Here is a 16,704-nt window from a genome sequence, read left to right on the forward strand (position 1 = left end):
TGGACACGTGCCCAAACCCCCTCCCACACAAGGGGAGAGGAGAGAGAGGAAGGGAGGTCCCAATGTGGGAAATCCGACAGCTGTAACCCAGGGGCTCGGACTTGGCAAAAAAGGGATTCCCGCAGGGCTGGCTCACGTAGGGCATCCGGGAACAGGTAAGAAGAAGGTCAAGGCCAGCCAAACACCTTCCAGCATCAGGATGAAGAGCCACTGGGGCCAGCTGGATGTGATGTCCAGCAGAGAAAAGCAGCTTCTCTCCTGCAGGGGCGGGGCGTAAAAAATGTGAACTAAATGCAAGTTGAATGGGAAACAATACACAGTGCAGTACGTGTACTCAGAAAATTCTCTGTGACGCTCCTCTTGGCCTTTATGGTAGTAACACAAAATAGATGCGTGTTTATTCCATACGTGGCATGTGGTCTAGATGCTTCATCTCTCTTATGATATAGCACAGTAAAATGCCAGGTAAGAAGAAATCAGTGGACAATTCCACTCCTATACCCAAGAGATCTGAAGAGAGATGTTCGTACAAAAACTTGTACACAAATGGACATAGAATCACTATGCGTAATATCCAGAAAGTGGAAACAAGTCAAATATCCATCACCTGATGACTGGACACAAAATGTGGTACATTCATAAAATGGAATGTTATTCAGAAGTAAAAAGGAATCAAGTACTGATGGTATAACATGGATAAACCTCAAAAAATATTCTGCTAAATGAAAGAAGCCAGACACAAAAAGCCACATATTCTATAATTCCATTTCTAGGACATGTCCAGAACAGGCAGATCTATAGACAGAGAGTAGATTAGGGGTTGCCTAGGGCTGGGGGGACCTGGGGTTGGAGAGCGGCTGGTAGTCAGGACACGGTGTTTTGGGGGATAACGAAATTGTTCTAGAATTAGACAGTGGTGACGACTGCACGACTCCGTGAATATACTAAATAATCCCGCAATATTATGCCTCAAATGTGTAAGCTTTATGGTATGTGAATTATATCTCAATAAAGCTATTATTTTAAAAAGAAATAAACGGACTTCCCTGGTGGCGCAGTAATTAAGAATCTGCCTGCCAATGCAGGGGACACGGGTTCAAGCCCTGGTCCGGGAAGATCCCACATGCCGCGCTGCAACTAAGCCCGTGCGCCACAACTACTGAGCCTGCACTCTAGAGCCCGCGAGCCACAGCTATTGGGCCCGCGAGCCACAACTACTGAAGCCCACGCACCTGGAGCCCGTGCTCCGCAACAAGAGAAGCCACCGCAATGAGAAGCCCGCGTGCAGCAACAAAGAGTAGCCCCCGCTCGCCGCAACTAGAGAAAGCCTGCGCGCAGCAACAAAGACCCAACACAGCCAGAAATAAATTAAATTAAATTAAAAGAAATATAGCTATATTTTAAAAAAGGAAAATAAAATTTAAGCTTTTGGAGCTCTTCTGGTTGAGCGAAGGAGAGGTGCAGCCCACCACTCCTGGTGTCCCCCCAGCCCTGGGCTCCACTGTGGGACCTGGATGAGCCTCGCAGACCCTCCGGTTCCCCACAGCCAGCAAGGTCAGGTTCACATGTGCACATGGAGCCCCTGCGTGCCTTCCATAGCCTACAGCAGAGGGCACGGGTGCGCCAGCAGGGGTCGAGGGGCGTGGTGTGAAGGAGTGAAGTGTAAATGTTCTCCAAGCACGTAAAACCGAGGGATCATTACAGGAAAAACCAAGAGAACCGGGGATTCAGTGATGAATTTGCTAGTTACCCACACAGGAAGGAGCTGGACAACAAATACAGCTTTATTAACTTACTGTGAAGTAGGACCCCAAATGGAAGAATTTAAATATTTCCACATGAAGTTTTACTTCCGTTGGGGGAAAAAAAATAGTTGTCATCTGAGTAAACTCAACTCAGCAATTTATAATGAGACAGAAAGTAATTTCAAAAGAGGTGAGATGCTCACATACTTCTTACAAAGAAGAAACAGGAAGCGGCCCAGGGCGAAACTGTCATCTCCTGGCCCGACATTGGCACTGTCCAAGTCGAACCTCTGCAGCATGTGTGTAGACACTGAAATGTTCTGTGAGGTTTTTGTGTATCCTTACCACCAGGAAATTGAAAAACTGGCAGTAAGTCCCCCAAGAGGCTGGACCAGCCAACTAGAAGATGGTGATGTTATTTAACGCCATCACATTCATTTGATTAATGGAAACTGAAATATGTGTTAAGAGGGTAGATCTCATGTTATGTGTTTTTTACCACAATTTAAAAGAAGATTGATATAAAGACTAAATAAAAATAACTAATTGAAGAGAAAAAAGAATGTTTTTGACTGAGTTAAAGAGTCTTGTAGTCTCTGGTACTGCACTCAAAACTAAAGAAAGTTCTAGCACCTAAACAGGGACCTCTCCCCCTTTTATAATGCAGGGTTTCTCACCGAGGTGCAGATCTCAGGCACGGGCTTGGCAAAGAGCAGCTCCAACACGGCGACCACAAAGTAGGTGCCCCCGAGCCGCTGGAGCACGCCAGGGATGCGCGTCTTCTCCCAGGACACTGCGGGACGCACAGGGTACGGGGGTGTCAGCCAGCACTGCTCACTTCACCCCAAGACGACACCACTGTTTCCTGAGGCGGGAGACAGACTTCCATTGCACCTGAGGAAGTTAAGCTCTTGGAGATGGAAACACACGTGGTCAAGGGCCTGGCTCACACACGGCAGTGAGGCTGGGCTGAGAGCAAGGGTCCAGCTCGGTGTGGGGATAAAGTGTGGACGCCCTCGGCCCTGAAGCCCTGCCCCACCCCGCCCCGGCCTTTCCCATCAGGAGTGTGGACTCAACTCACATCCAGCAGGAACCTGCAGACCCAGCGCAGCCCGTGGACTGTCCCTGCCATGCAGGCTACGTGACTGTATCACTGCCCGAGGCTAACCCTGTAAGGACCCCCGCAGTGTGTCCTCCTGGGAACAGCAGCCCTCTGTTGGGTGATCCATCGAATGGACTTTTCTGTGACACCTTCCCTTAGCACCCCACCTCCTCCCGTCGCCTGAAGCCTTAGTGCTTCCTGCCTGAGGGGTTCACCTGGCACCTGCCTGGATAAGTACTTCTTCTTTCTGCTAATGACACCGTAAGCCCCTTGAGGACGGTGGCCGCTGCCTTCCCCAGTTCCGACACTGGTCCCCAGAACAGGGCTCACATCCTTCCCTCAGCTTTCCTGTCCCTCTCACGCCACTCAGTGACAGAGATGTCATACCTTTCCTGCAGCCCAGGGGCATTCAGGTGATGGCAAGGTGGACCCTTGAACAACAGCCTTACTGTGAAAGCTGGTGAAACCAAAGCGGCAGGAGGGCGGCTCTGAGAAACAGTGGCCTGGTCTGGTCCCTGCTCTGCCCTTCACTACACACGGACATAGCACCTCACTCTCCCGGCCCCAGGGTCTTCCTTTGTACAGAAGGGTTTGAGTGGACTTGGTGGCACCTCCCAGGCCTAAAATTCCAAGATAGTAATAATAATAATGCCCAAAGTCATACAAGCATTAGATATACTTTTCTAGTAACTGTTCTTTTTGCAGGTACATGAGATGGAGAAACTGCATTTCTTTCAAATTATAACACATCGTTTCCCTATTTCAACCTGAATACATTCTAACAGAGGGGAAAAAATACTTACGTGGACCAAGGCAATAATTGGGGTTCACAATGACAATTCCTATACAGATTAACAGGAAACTCCTCCACGCAATTTTCCCCAGCAATCTGAATTTTGAACATCCCCGCTGCAGAAAGGAAGTCATTGACAGAAAGATCGAAGATCCCATAATAAACACAAACCTAAAAAAACAACAGCTATTACTAGATGGGCACTTCCAACTCTGTCTCTACGTGATTAGTATTTTGTAATCTACTACATCAGAGAAGCAACACATGATTTTTGAAAGAAACTGACGATTGAAACCACATCCGGTTTAGTGGTGGAGAAGAATCAAAATGTTGGGCTGGAAGGACTGTGCACCTTCTTGTCCTGTCTTAGAGGGAGATCCTTCGGGACTGACTGCAGCTTCCATGGACAAGCCTTCCATCAAAGACAGACAAACCACTAGGTATAAAATAAGCTACAAGGATGTACTGTACAACATAAGGAATACCAATATTCTATAATAACTATAAATGGGGTGTACCCTTTAAAAATTGTGAATCCCTATATTGTACACCTGTAACTTATATAATATTGTACATCAACTATACGTCAATTAAAACAAGAGGAACTCCTCCCCCACTCAGATAAACCTGAGTTCACGTTAGCAGTGAAACACTGGGGACCAAAGACGCAAACCAGTGGCTGGTCCTGCCTATAAATGATGGAGGCAAGTCGCTCCAAGCATCTCAGCAAAGACACAAGAGCCACGCTGTGCAGGGGCCAGAGTCCCTCAGCAGGGGAATGCTCCGGGCAGAGCGGGGTACTCCACTATTATTTTATTTTATTTTATTAATTAATTAATTTCTTTAATTTGTTTATTTATTTATTTTGGCTGCATTGGGTCTTCGTTGCTGCACACGGGCTTCCTCTAGTTGTGGTGAGCAGGGGCTACTCTTCGTTGCGGTGCACGGGCTTCTCATTGCGGTGGCTTCTCTTGTTGCGGAGCACGGGCTCTAGGCACACAGGCTTCAGTAGTTGTGGCTCGTGGGCTCAGTAGTTGTGGCTCGTGGGCTCTAGAGCGCAGGCTCAGTAGTTGTGGTGCACGGGCTCAGTTGCTCTGCGGCATGTGGGATCTTCCTGGACCAGGGCTCGAACCCATGCCCCCTGCATTGGCAGGCAGGTTCTTAACCACTGCACCACCAGGGAAGTCCTCCACTATTATTTTAAAGTATAACTTATTACTATCCTTAACTGCTACATAATTATCAGTATTCTCTGATACTGATATACTGCATACCTTTTAGGAACTAACATATTTAAATTTATTTTCAGGATTAGTGGAATATTCAGAATTTATGATGTCCTACGAGATTCCAGGATCTTGTACATCATATCCACACTAACAAAATGTTCCCTCTGAAATCAGCAGTCTTTTATTCTCACGTGTCTTAGATAAGCACGAGGCCAAGTGTCAGAACGATTCAGGAACCCGGCTTTCGGAAGGACCTCATCACGCCACCACCTGTGGGCAGCACAGGCCCGCAGCCCGGAACTCAAGGCTGGTGTTGGGAAGGTCCAGCATCCACTGAAAACAAAACTTTGCAGATGGGCTACGAAGAGCGGATGGCGGATTTGCAACTCACCACGGGAACACAAGGTCAGCCACCGTCAGTCCTGCAGCAGAACACAAGCACGACAGTGAGGAAAGGACCTGGAACGCCGGTGCTCCCTGACCCGGGAAGGCTTCCATCTCACACTGACAGGGAAAGCCCTGGGTAAACCTCATGAAGCAGCACCGAGCTCCCTGGACTCTGTGGCCAGGGGCCAGCCCAGACGCCACCTGAGAGCACCCCTGCTGTGGGAGCACCACAGAGAAGTATGCGGACAATCTGTGATCTTAGGCAGATCTTACTCAAAACCCATCCTAAAGCAACCCCCCAGCCAGATTCACAGCCACCGTTCAGCGCCACTCAGACCACCCCGAGCTCCACGGCATCCCCAGGAGGACCATGAGTCTCGGGGCAGGACGCCCGTGCGGCTGAGGCACAGGGCACACCTAGAAGAGCACAGGGATCGTTTACAACGTGATGACAGCGAAGCATCTCGGAGCCAGAGCACATGAAAGGAAGAACAGAGCTGAAGGCTGACAGAATGACCTAAGGGGCCTCTGTGGGGCTCACCTCTGGAACCCCTGGGGGACGCCAAGGAGCTCTCCCACCTGCGGCTCTCAGAGGGCCCGCGTCAGCAAGGCGACCTCTCGGCGGTGTCTTACCGTTCCAACTCGCGTGCTTGAAGTACCAGTATCTCCCACCTCCGTAGTTCACAAAGACCATGAGGGTGAGAGCGATCCTGCAAAGCCACAAAGATACACTCTCAGGGCCTGGGCATGTGACAAGGATGGCCCGGCTGCAGGACACAGGTGCCGTCATGATACAAGCAGACACTGAAAAAGCAGGAAACTCCCACTTCTAACCATCACGGTTAGGACCCCGCGCTAAAGTCCTCTCTGCCAACATTTCCAACACGACGTCTGAAGAAAAACTTACACCAACACTGAACTGTGTAACTTGAAAATGGTGCAGAACACTCCCGATCACGCCACTTTGTGCTAATTACTTAGATGTCTCAGGTTAAAGAACTGTAGTGGGAGGGGACAGCCTTTAGGGTCAAGCCCTGGGTCCCTCTCTCTTAGGAGCCACTGGACCTCAGGTGAGCCCCTCATCAGTTCTCTGTGAGGAGGGACACCCCTGACCTGGGGACCACAGGCACCACGATGGAGAGTAACGTACGTCACAGCACCTAAACGGTGCTTGAAACATCTTAGCACTTAATCAATGTCGACTCCCATCCACCTGTGAACATCTCCGAAAGAAAGAGGAATACAATAAAACAGATTCTGCATGTGCTGTTGTTTGCTGCTAATTTCTCAGAATACGAGGAATAAAAACGTTAGTATGTCAGTGGGTGATTTGTGGGCACTCTGGAGCCCAACTTACTCAACTCTGTGGCTCAATTTCTTTACCTGTGAAACAGGTGTATTATTAAAAGTATATACTTCATTGGATTGCTAAAAGATTAAAGAAATTAAGACAAGCTGGAACAGTGCTTGGCATACCATGAGGACTCAAAACTGTTAGCAGTGGTTACTATTAGTATCATTACTGTTATTACTGCCTGGCTTTGGACACACACACAGGAGCACTTAGAGCTCGGGAAGCTGGGTCAGTTATCAGGTTATCACTGGAGTTTGAAAGGCCTCAGTGGGAGAAAGAGAAGACCTGACACCTAGATATTGCTTTTCAGCCATACAGTCTTAGACTCTATTTTCAGAGTTTGGTCCTGGCCTTCGTTCTTTTCCCAGAACTGGAAAATAACAATTTACTACAGGACTCTGTGGATTTGCTGTCAGTTGATATCCGAGCTGCTGTGTGAATGGTGGAGGAGGCCGAGGGCTGTCCCGGGTTCCGTTTCCAGACTGGGGCACTGGCCCATTGGTCCAGGGCTGAGCGGACACGGGGCCCTCGGGCAGCTGCTCACACGTGTGAGTGGCTTTCTCAGCAGCACCTGTGCACCAGGGGAGACGGGCTCCGGCCTCTCCCACTGCTGCTCTCCAGTGACACGTCACCCTGGCTCTCGTGACAGTTTTCAAGTCAGGAGAGGCTGCCGATTTCTCTTTAGGGCAGGAAATCCTTTCTAGCCTAGAGAGTAAAAGGCACGTGAAATGCCTCCCGCTGGAAGTGGGTGGACTTGTGAACGTGCCACCCGAGGCCACCTGTGCCCACGGGTCACCAGGGAGCCCACGTACCCGCGGAACGTGTCCACGCTGCGGAGGCGCAGGGGGGCCGCCGACTGACGCCAGGCCTCTGGTGGGGGGTCGCCCGCCCTGCTCGGAGACCCCAGCTCCTGCCGGAAAAGAGGAGAAAAATGCAAACAGTTCATAATACAAAAGAGTAAACTATACTTTCCTGTGTTTTAGGGAAGAAATTAGCAGAGTGAAAGCCAAGGATCATTGTTCTGGATCATACTTTAATTTGCTTTTGTAAAGACCCCACCTAGAGGTTAGGTTTTTCACTTTATTTGTTTATGTGCCGCCTGCTGAGCTCTCCGTGGCCATGCTGATAAATGACCACAAAGGAGCAAGAGTACCAGCAAGTGTGTCCAAAAGTGGACACAGATACGTCCATGTTAATCAATTAACACAGTATGTTTAATCATCACAGCAGGTCATCCCATGTATAGATTTAATACTGATGTCTCTCACTCTCTTGTCTTCTTTTTTTTTTTTTTTTTTTTTTTCCGGTACGCAGGCCTCTCACTGCTGTGGCCTCTCCCGTTGCGGAGCACAGGCTCCGGACGCGCAGGCTCAGCGGCCATGGCTCATGGGCCCAGCCACTCCACGGCATGTGGGATCTTCCTGGACCGGGGCACAAACCTATGTCCCCTGCATCAGCAGGCAGACTCTCAACACTGTGCCACCAGGGAAGCCCATCATCCTGATACTCTCTACTTAAACGGATTGATTCAACAGTGCTGCCTGAAGAGTGAAAACCATCTCCACACCCAGCATCACAAAGCAGCTCAAGCTCCAGCCTCACAAAGACGGGAGCGGGGAGGGGGCACCCTTCACGGGGCCAGCGAGGACTGCTGTTTACCAAGAAGGCAGGACACATGACCTGGCCTTGCACAGCATGAGATAATTAAGATTACTAAACAGCGGACTGTAAATCCGAATCTAGGAAAACACCCAGAGCACACACGATGCGTTTTAACAACTCACAGAATTGATGAGGCCATCCGTTTCCTGAGAATTTATGGCTTTAGAAATCCAATCACGAAAGTCTTCCAAGCTGTAAGTAAATGAAAGGCCTGGTTAATTTGTTTTCCTCGGCAGAATTTTCAGAATGGTATCATATTGAAAGGAAATTAATTTAAAGTTCACATTCTATACAAGTCAAAGAATTAAACATTTTAAAGTGTTTTAATGAAATGGAAGTAGAAATCCAAGTACTTTCAAATGCTTCACCCTGACAGCATGGTCTCCTGATCGATGAGACAGGAATAAAGACAGAGCTTTCGTTCAAGGGTGTTGTGAGGAAGATGGCAGAGTACAAGGACGTGCAGGAGTACACTCCCTCCTGCGAGAGCACCAGAATCACAACTAACTGCTGAACAATCATCGACAGGAAGACACTGGAACTCACCAAAAAAGATACCCCACATCCAAAGACAAAGGAGAAGCCACAATGAGATGGGGGGGGCGCAATCACAGTAAAATCAAATCCCATAACCGCTGGGTGGGTGACTCACAAACTGAAGCACACTTATACCACAGAAGTCCACCCACTAGAGTGAGGGTTCTGAGCCCCACGTCAGGCTTCCCAACCTGGGTGTCTGGCAACGGGAGGAGGAATTCCTAGAGAATCAGACTTTGAAGGCTAGCCGGATTTGATTGCAGGACTTTGACAGGACTGGGGGAAACAGAGACTCCACTCGTGGAGGGCACCCACAAAGTGGTGTGCGCATCGGGACCCAGGGGAAGGAGCAGTGATGCCAGGGGAGACTGAACCTGACCTACCTGCTGGTGTTGGAGGGTCTCCTGCAGAGGCGGGGGGTGGCTGTGTCTCACCATGAGGACAAGGACACTGGCAGCAGAAGTTCTGGGAAGTACTCCTTGGCTTGAGCCCTCCCAGAGTTCGCCATTAGCCCCACCAAAGAGCCCAGGTATGCTCCAGGGTTGGGTCGTCTCAGACAAAACAACCAATACGGAGGGAGCACAGCCCCACCCATCAGCAGACAAGCAGATTAAGTTTTACTGACCTGTGTCCACCACAGCAACACCCAGCTCTACCCACCACCAGTCCCTCCCAACAGGAAACGTGCACAAGCCTCTAAGATAGCCTCATCCACCAGAGGGCAGACAGCAGAAGCAAGAAGAACTACAATCCTGCAGCCTGTGGAACAAAAACCACATTCACAAAGAGACAGACAAGATGAAAAGGCAGAGGGCTATGTACCAGATGAAGGAACAAGATAAAACCCCAGAAAAACAACTAAATGAAGTGGAGACAGGAAACCTTCCAGAAAAAAGAATTCAGAATAATGATAGTGAAGATGGTCCAGGACCTTGGAAAAAGAATGGAGGCAAAAATCGAGAAGATGCAAGAAATGTTTAACAAAGACCTAGAAGAATTAAATAAAAACACCTAGAAGAATTAAAGAACAAACAGAGATGAACAATACAATAACTGAAATGAAAAATACACTAGAAGGAATCAACAGCAGAATAAGTGAGGCAGAAGAACGGATAAGTGACCTGGAAGACAGAATGGTGGAATTCACTGCCATGGAACAGAATAAAGAAAAAAGAATGAAAAGAAATGAAGACAGCCTAAGAGACCTCTGAGACAACATTAAACAGAACAACATTCTCATTATAGGGGTCCCAAAAGGAGAAGAGAGAGAGAAAGGACCCAAGAAAATAGTTGAAGAGCTTATAGTCGAAAACTTCCCTAACACAGGAAAGGAAATAGCCACCCAAGTCCAGGAAGCGCAAAGAGTCCCAGGCAGGGTAAACCCAAAGAGAAACACGCCGAGACACATGGTAATCAAACTGACAAAAACTAAAGACAAAGAAAAATTATTGAAAGGAACAAGGGAAAAATGACAAATAACATACAAGGGAACTCCCATAAGGTTAACAGCTGATTTCTCAGAAGAAACTCTACAAGCCAGAAGGGAGTGGCATGATATATTTAAAGTGATGAAAGTGAAGAACCTACAACCAAGATTACTCTACCCAGCAAGGATCTCATTCAGATTAGATGGAGAAATCAAAAGCTTTATAGACAAGCAAAAGCTAAGAGAATTCAGCACCACCAAACCAGCTCTACAACAAATGCTAAAGGAACTTCTCTAAGTGGGAAACACAAGAGAAGAAAAGGACTTATAAAAACAAACCCATAACAATTAGGAAAATGGTAATAGGAACATACATATCAATAATTACCTTAAATGTGAATGGATTAAACGCTCCAACCAAAAGACACAGGCTCGCAGAATGGAAAAAAAAAAAGACCCATATATATGCTGTCTACAAGAGGCCCACTTCAGACTTAAGGACACATACAGACTGAGAGTGAGGGGATGGAAAAAGATATTCCATGCAAATGGAAATCAAAAGAGGGCTGGAACAGCAATACTCATATCAGACAAAATAGACTTTAAAATAAAGAATGTTACAAGAGACAAGGGAGGACACTAAATAATGATCAAGGGATCAAACCAAGAAGAAGATAGAACAATTATAAATATATATGCACCCCAACATAGGAGCACCTCAATACATAAGGCAACTGCTAACAGCTATAAAAGAGGAAATCGACAGTAACACAGTAATAGTGGGGGACTTTAACACCTCACTTACACCAATGGACAGATGATCCTAACTGAAAATTAATAAGGAAACACAAGCTTTAAATGACACAACAGGCCAGACAGATTTAATTGATATTTATAGGACATTCCATCCAAACAGCAGATCACACTTTCTTCTAAAGTGCACATAGAACATTCTCCAGGATAGATCACACCCTGGGTCACTAATCAAGCCTCAGGAAATTTAAGAAAATTGAAATCATATCAAGCATCTTTTCTGACCACAACACTATGAGATTAGAAATCAACTGCATGAAAAAAAACATAAAAAACACAAACACATGGAGGCTAAACAATATGTTACTAAATAATCAAGAGATCACTGAAGAAATCAAAGAGGAAATCAAAAAATACCTAGAGACAAATTACAAAGAAAACACAATGATCCAAAACCTATAGGATGCAGCAAAAGCAGTTCTAAGAGGGAAGTTTATAGCTATACAAGCCTACCTCAAGAAACAAGAAAAATCTCAAACAAACAATCTAACCTTACACCTAAAGGAACTAGAGAAAGAACAAACAAAAGCCAAAGTTAGTAGAAGGAAGGAAATCATAAAGATCAGAGCAGAAATAAATGAAATAGAAACAAAGAAAACAATAGCAAAGATCAATAAAACTAAAAGCTGCTTCTTTGAGAAGATAAACAAAATTGATAAACCATTTGCCAGACTCATCAAGAAAAAGAGGGAGAGGACTCAAATCAATAAAATTAGAAATGAAAAAGGAGAAGTTACAACAGACAACGCAGATATACAAAGCATCCTAAGAGACTACTACAAGCAACCCTATGCCAATGAAATGGACCTATTCTTAGAAAGGTATAACCTTCCAAGACTGAACCAGGAAGAAACAGAAAATACGAACAGACCAATCACAAGTAATGAAATAGAAACTGTAATCAAAAATCTTCCAACAAACAAAATACCAGGACCAGATGGCTTCACAGGTGAATTCTATCAAACATTTAGAGAAGAGCTAACACCCATCCTTCTCAAACTCTTCCAAAAAACTGCAGAGGAAGGAACACTCCCAAAATCATTCTATGAAGCCACCATCACCCTGATACCAAAACCAGACAAAGATACTACAAAAAAAAAAATTACAGACCAATATCACTGATGAATATAGATGCAAAAATCCTCAACAAAATACTAGCAAACAGAATCCAACAACATATTAAAAGGATCATACACCATGATCAAGAGAGATTTATCCCAGGGATGCAAGGATTCTTCAATATACGCAAATCAATCAATGTGATACACCATATTAACAAATTGAAGGAAAACTGTATGATCATCTCAATAGATGCAGAAAAAGCTTTTGACAAAATTCAACACCGATTTATGATAAAAACTCTCCCAAAAGAGAGCATAGAGGGAACCTACTTCAACATAATAAAGGCCATATACGACAAACCCACAGCAAACATCATTCTTAAAGGTGAAAAACTGAAAGCATTTCCTGTAAGATCATGAAAAAGACAAGGATGTCCACTTCCACCACTATTATTCAACATAGTTTTGGAAGTCCTAGCCACGGCAATCAGAGAAGAAAAAGAAATAAAAGGAATCCAAATTGGAAAAGAAGTAAAACTGTCACTGTTTGCAGATGACATGTTACTCTACATAGAAAACCCTAAAGATGCCACCAGAAAACTACTAGAACCAATCAATGAATTTGGTAAAGTTGCAGGACACAAAATGAATGCACAGAAACCTCTCACATTCCTATACGCTAACAATGCAAAATCAGAAAGAGAAATTAAGGAAACAATCCCATTTACCACTGCAACAAAAAGAAAAAAATACCTAGGAATAAACCTACTTAGGGAGAAAAAAAGACCTGTATGCAGGAGACTAGAAGATACTGATGAAAGAAATTAAAGATGATACAAACAGATGGAGAGATATACTATTATCTTGGATTGGAAGAATCAATATTGGGGAAATGACTATACTACCCAAAGCAATCTACAGATTCTATGCAATCCCTATCAAATTACCAATGGCATTTTTTTACAGAACTAGAACAAAAAAATCTTAAAATTTGTATGGAGACACAAAAGGCCCTGAATAGCCAAAGCAGTCTTGAGGGAAAAAACCAGAGCTGGGGGAATCAGACTCCCTGACTTCAGACTATACTACAAAGCTACAGTAATCAAGACAATATGGTATTATCACAAAAACAGAAATATAGATCAATGGAACAGGATAGAAAGCCCAGAGATAAACCCATGTACCTATGGTCAACTAATCTATGACAAAGGAGGCAAGGATATACAATGGAGAAAAGATAGTCTCTTCATTAAGTGGTGCTGGGAAAACTGGAAAGCTACATGTAAAAGAATGAAATTAGAACAATCCCTAACACCATACACAAAAATAAACTTAAAATGGACTAAAGACCTAAATGCAAGACCAGACACTATAAAACTCTTTGAGGAAAACATAGGAGGAACACTCTATGACATAAATCACAGCAAGATCTTTTTTGATCCACCTCCTAGAGTAATGGAAATAAAAGCAAAAATAAACAAATGGGACCTAATGAAACGTAAAACCTTTTGCAAAGCAAAGGAAACTACAAACAAGACGAAAAGACAACTCTCAGAATGGGAAAAAATTCTGCAAACGAATCAACGGACAAAGGATTAATCTCCAAAATATATAAACAGCTCATGCAGCTCAATATTAAAAAAACAAACAACCCCATCCAAAAGTGGGCAGAAGACCTAAGTAGACATTTCTCCAACGAAGACATACAGATGGCCAAGAAGCACACAATAAGCTGATCAACATCACTAATTATTAGAGAAATGCAAATCAAAACTACAATGAGGTATCACCTCACACCAGTTAGAATGGGCACCATCAGAAAATCTACAAACAACAAATGCTGGATTGGGTGGGGACAAAAAGGAACCCTCTTGCACTGTTGGTGGGAATGTAAATTGATACAGCCACTATGGAGAACAGTATGGAGGTTCCTTAAAAAACTAAAAATAGAATTACCATATGACCCAGCAATCCCACTACTGGGCATATACCCAGAGAAAACCATAATTCAAAAAGACACATGCACCCCAATGTTCATTGCAGCACTATTTACAATAGCCAGGTCACGGAAGCAACCTAAATGCCCATCGACAGACGAATGGATAAAGAAGTTGTGGTACATATATACAATGGAATATTACTCAGCCATGAAAAGGAACGAAACTGAGTCATTTGTTGAGACGTGGATGGATCTAGAGACTGTCATACAGAGTGAAGTAAGTCAGAAAGAGAAAAACAAATATCGTATATTAACGCATGTATGTAGAACCTAGAAAATTGGTACAGATGAACCGGTTTGCAGGGCAGAAGTTGAGACACAGATGTAGAGAACAAACGTACGGACACCAAGCGGGGAAAGCCGCGGGGGGGTGGGGATGGTGGTGTGCTGAATTGGGAGATTGGGATTGACATGTATACACTGATGTGTATAAAATTGATGACTAATAAGAATCTGCAGTATAAAAAAACAAACAAACCAAAAAAACAACTAATACTAAACTTTCTTTGGGTTACTTGTATGGAAATATGTTAATATAAATGTTTCAGACATTACATGAAATTTCTAAAAATCTTATATGTTCTGGTATAATGTTATAAGTCATAATTCTAGTTATTACTTTAAAATGTGTATCTCAGAAATAACTAAATTTCCTTGTCAATTGCATTATCATGAACTTCCATCAAATCTTTAGCCGTGGTGATTTTTAAGTCTTTTGTCATTTACAGACAGCTCTGGGTGTACTCTGATGCTTTTGCAAATATGTTTCTATAAAAGGGTTTCGTCTTTAAGAAATTCATGGAAAGACTCTGACAAGTACAGGTTTCTGGTAACTGACTATACTGCTGAACTGAATGAATAAGCATTTTCAGAACTCTAATGGAAAACTAATGAATTCATAAAAGCGCTAACAAAAGATCAAGATAAAAAAAATAATTTCATGGGACTGAGTGAACTGATGAGGATGATTATAATTTTTGTGACTTTCTGTTTGAATAAAAAAAAAATCCCACAAGGACTCAGAGGCAAAAAATATACAAATCAATTTTCACTGCAAAGTAAAGGAGCTGTTACAGTGGAGGATTACTGGACTGAATGTCAATATTATGACACAGTATGAGTGTGTTTCGTGTTTGTTAATTGCAATCATTGTTGCTTTTCTTGTGGTCATCCATTTACAATGCTTGGTGTCAGTTTATTTATCTCTTGTAAAAATAAAATACAGTGTGTATGTGTGAAAAAAAAAGATGAGTGAAAGACAGACGTTTAAGTCAGGATGCAAAAATCAGTGAATGTATCTGATTAATAAATAAATAAAAGTAGTATTAAAAAAATAAAGACACATGCACCCCAATGTTCATTGCAGCACTATTTACAATAGCCATGTCATGGAAGCAACCTAAATGCCCATTGACAGATGAATGGATAAAGAAGATGTGGTACATATATACAATGGAATATTACTCAGCCATAAAAAGGAACGAAGCTGGGTCATTTGTAGAGACGTGGATGGATCTAGACTGTCATACAGAGTGAAGTAAGTCAGAAAGAGAAAAACAAATATCGTATATTAACGCATGTATGTGGAATCTAGAAAATTGGTACAGATGAACCAGTTTGCAGGGCAGAAATAGAGACACAGATATAGCAAACAATCATATGGACACCAAGTGGGGGAAAGTGGTGGGGTGGTGGTGGTGTGATGAACTGGGAGATTGGGGTTGACAGGTATACACTAATATGTATAAAATGGATAACTAATAAGAAGCTGCTGTATAAAAAAATATACAAAATTAAAAAAAAAAAAGAGTGTTGTGAGGGTGAAATGAGATCATTATTCCCCGTCGCTGGAATTCTGATTAACAACACTATTAAAGTTAGAATAGCAGAAGCCTGCAACAACCAAACATGCCCAATGCAGCAATGACTAATCTCAGTGTCTGCATCTGTGAGAGGATGAGCTATGGCTATTAAAACAGCAGGAACAGTGCAGCAACAGGATGGACCCAGAAACCATCATACTAAGTGAAGTCAGAGAAAGACAAATACCATATGATATCACTTATATCGAAACAGAAACAGACTCACAGACATAGAGAACAGACTTGTGGTTGCCAAGAGGGAGGGGAGTGGGAGAGCGATGGAATGGGAGGTTGGGATTAGCAGATGCAAACTATTACATAGAGAATGGATAAACAACAAGGTCCTACTACACAGTACAGGGAACTGTATTCAATATCCTATGATGAACCATAATGGAAAAGAATATTAAAAAAAAGAATGTATATACATGTATAACTGAATCACTTTGCTGTACAGTAGAAATTAACACAGCATTGTAAATCAACTATACTTCAATAAGACAAATTTTTAAAAAAGAGAAACAAAAGAAAAAAAATTTTGTCCACACTGGAAAAAAAAAGAATGCCTGTACAAAGAAATATAAATACAAACTATTAAATACAGAAAGCAAATCATAGTATTCAGACTCAATTACAACTAAATAAAAATGCACAGATGTGGGACTTCCCTGGCCATCCAGTGGTTGGGATTTCATGCTTCCACTGCAGGGGGCACGGGTTCGATCCCTGGTTGG

At 43.7% G+C, this 16,704-nt stretch overlaps 1 protein-coding gene across 2 annotated transcripts in view; it reads right to left on the bottom strand.

The window, feature by feature from the left end:
• The window catches only part of HGSNAT (heparan-alpha-glucosaminide N-acetyltransferase), a 44,689-nt gene that overhangs the window by 5,021 nt on the left and 22,964 nt on the right, over window positions 1-16,704 (bottom strand). For both annotated transcript variants that reach the window (XR_003794220.1, XM_029226457.1), the window contains exons 6-12: window positions 8,395-8,464; window positions 7,423-7,520; window positions 5,890-5,966; window positions 5,261-5,291; window positions 3,651-3,811; window positions 2,423-2,538; window positions 137-258 (exon numbers count right to left, since the gene is read on the bottom strand). Coding sequence is in view for 1 of the 2 variants with exons in the window: in XM_029226457.1 (XP_029082290.1) it covers window positions 137-258; window positions 2,423-2,538; window positions 3,651-3,811; window positions 5,261-5,291; window positions 5,890-5,966; window positions 7,423-7,520; window positions 8,395-8,464 (675 nt within the window). In the remaining variant the exon portion in view is untranslated. The remainder of the gene's footprint in view (window positions 1-136; window positions 259-2,422; window positions 2,539-3,650; window positions 3,812-5,260; window positions 5,292-5,889; window positions 5,967-7,422; window positions 7,521-8,394; window positions 8,465-16,704) is intronic.

This window comes from Monodon monoceros, unplaced genomic scaffold (genome assembly GCF_005190385.1).
Source record: "Monodon monoceros isolate NGI ecotype Baffin Bay Population unplaced genomic scaffold, NGI_Narwhal_1 Super_Scaffold_17, whole genome shotgun sequence".
Classification (NCBI taxonomy): domain Eukaryota; kingdom Metazoa; phylum Chordata; class Mammalia; order Artiodactyla; family Monodontidae; genus Monodon; species Monodon monoceros.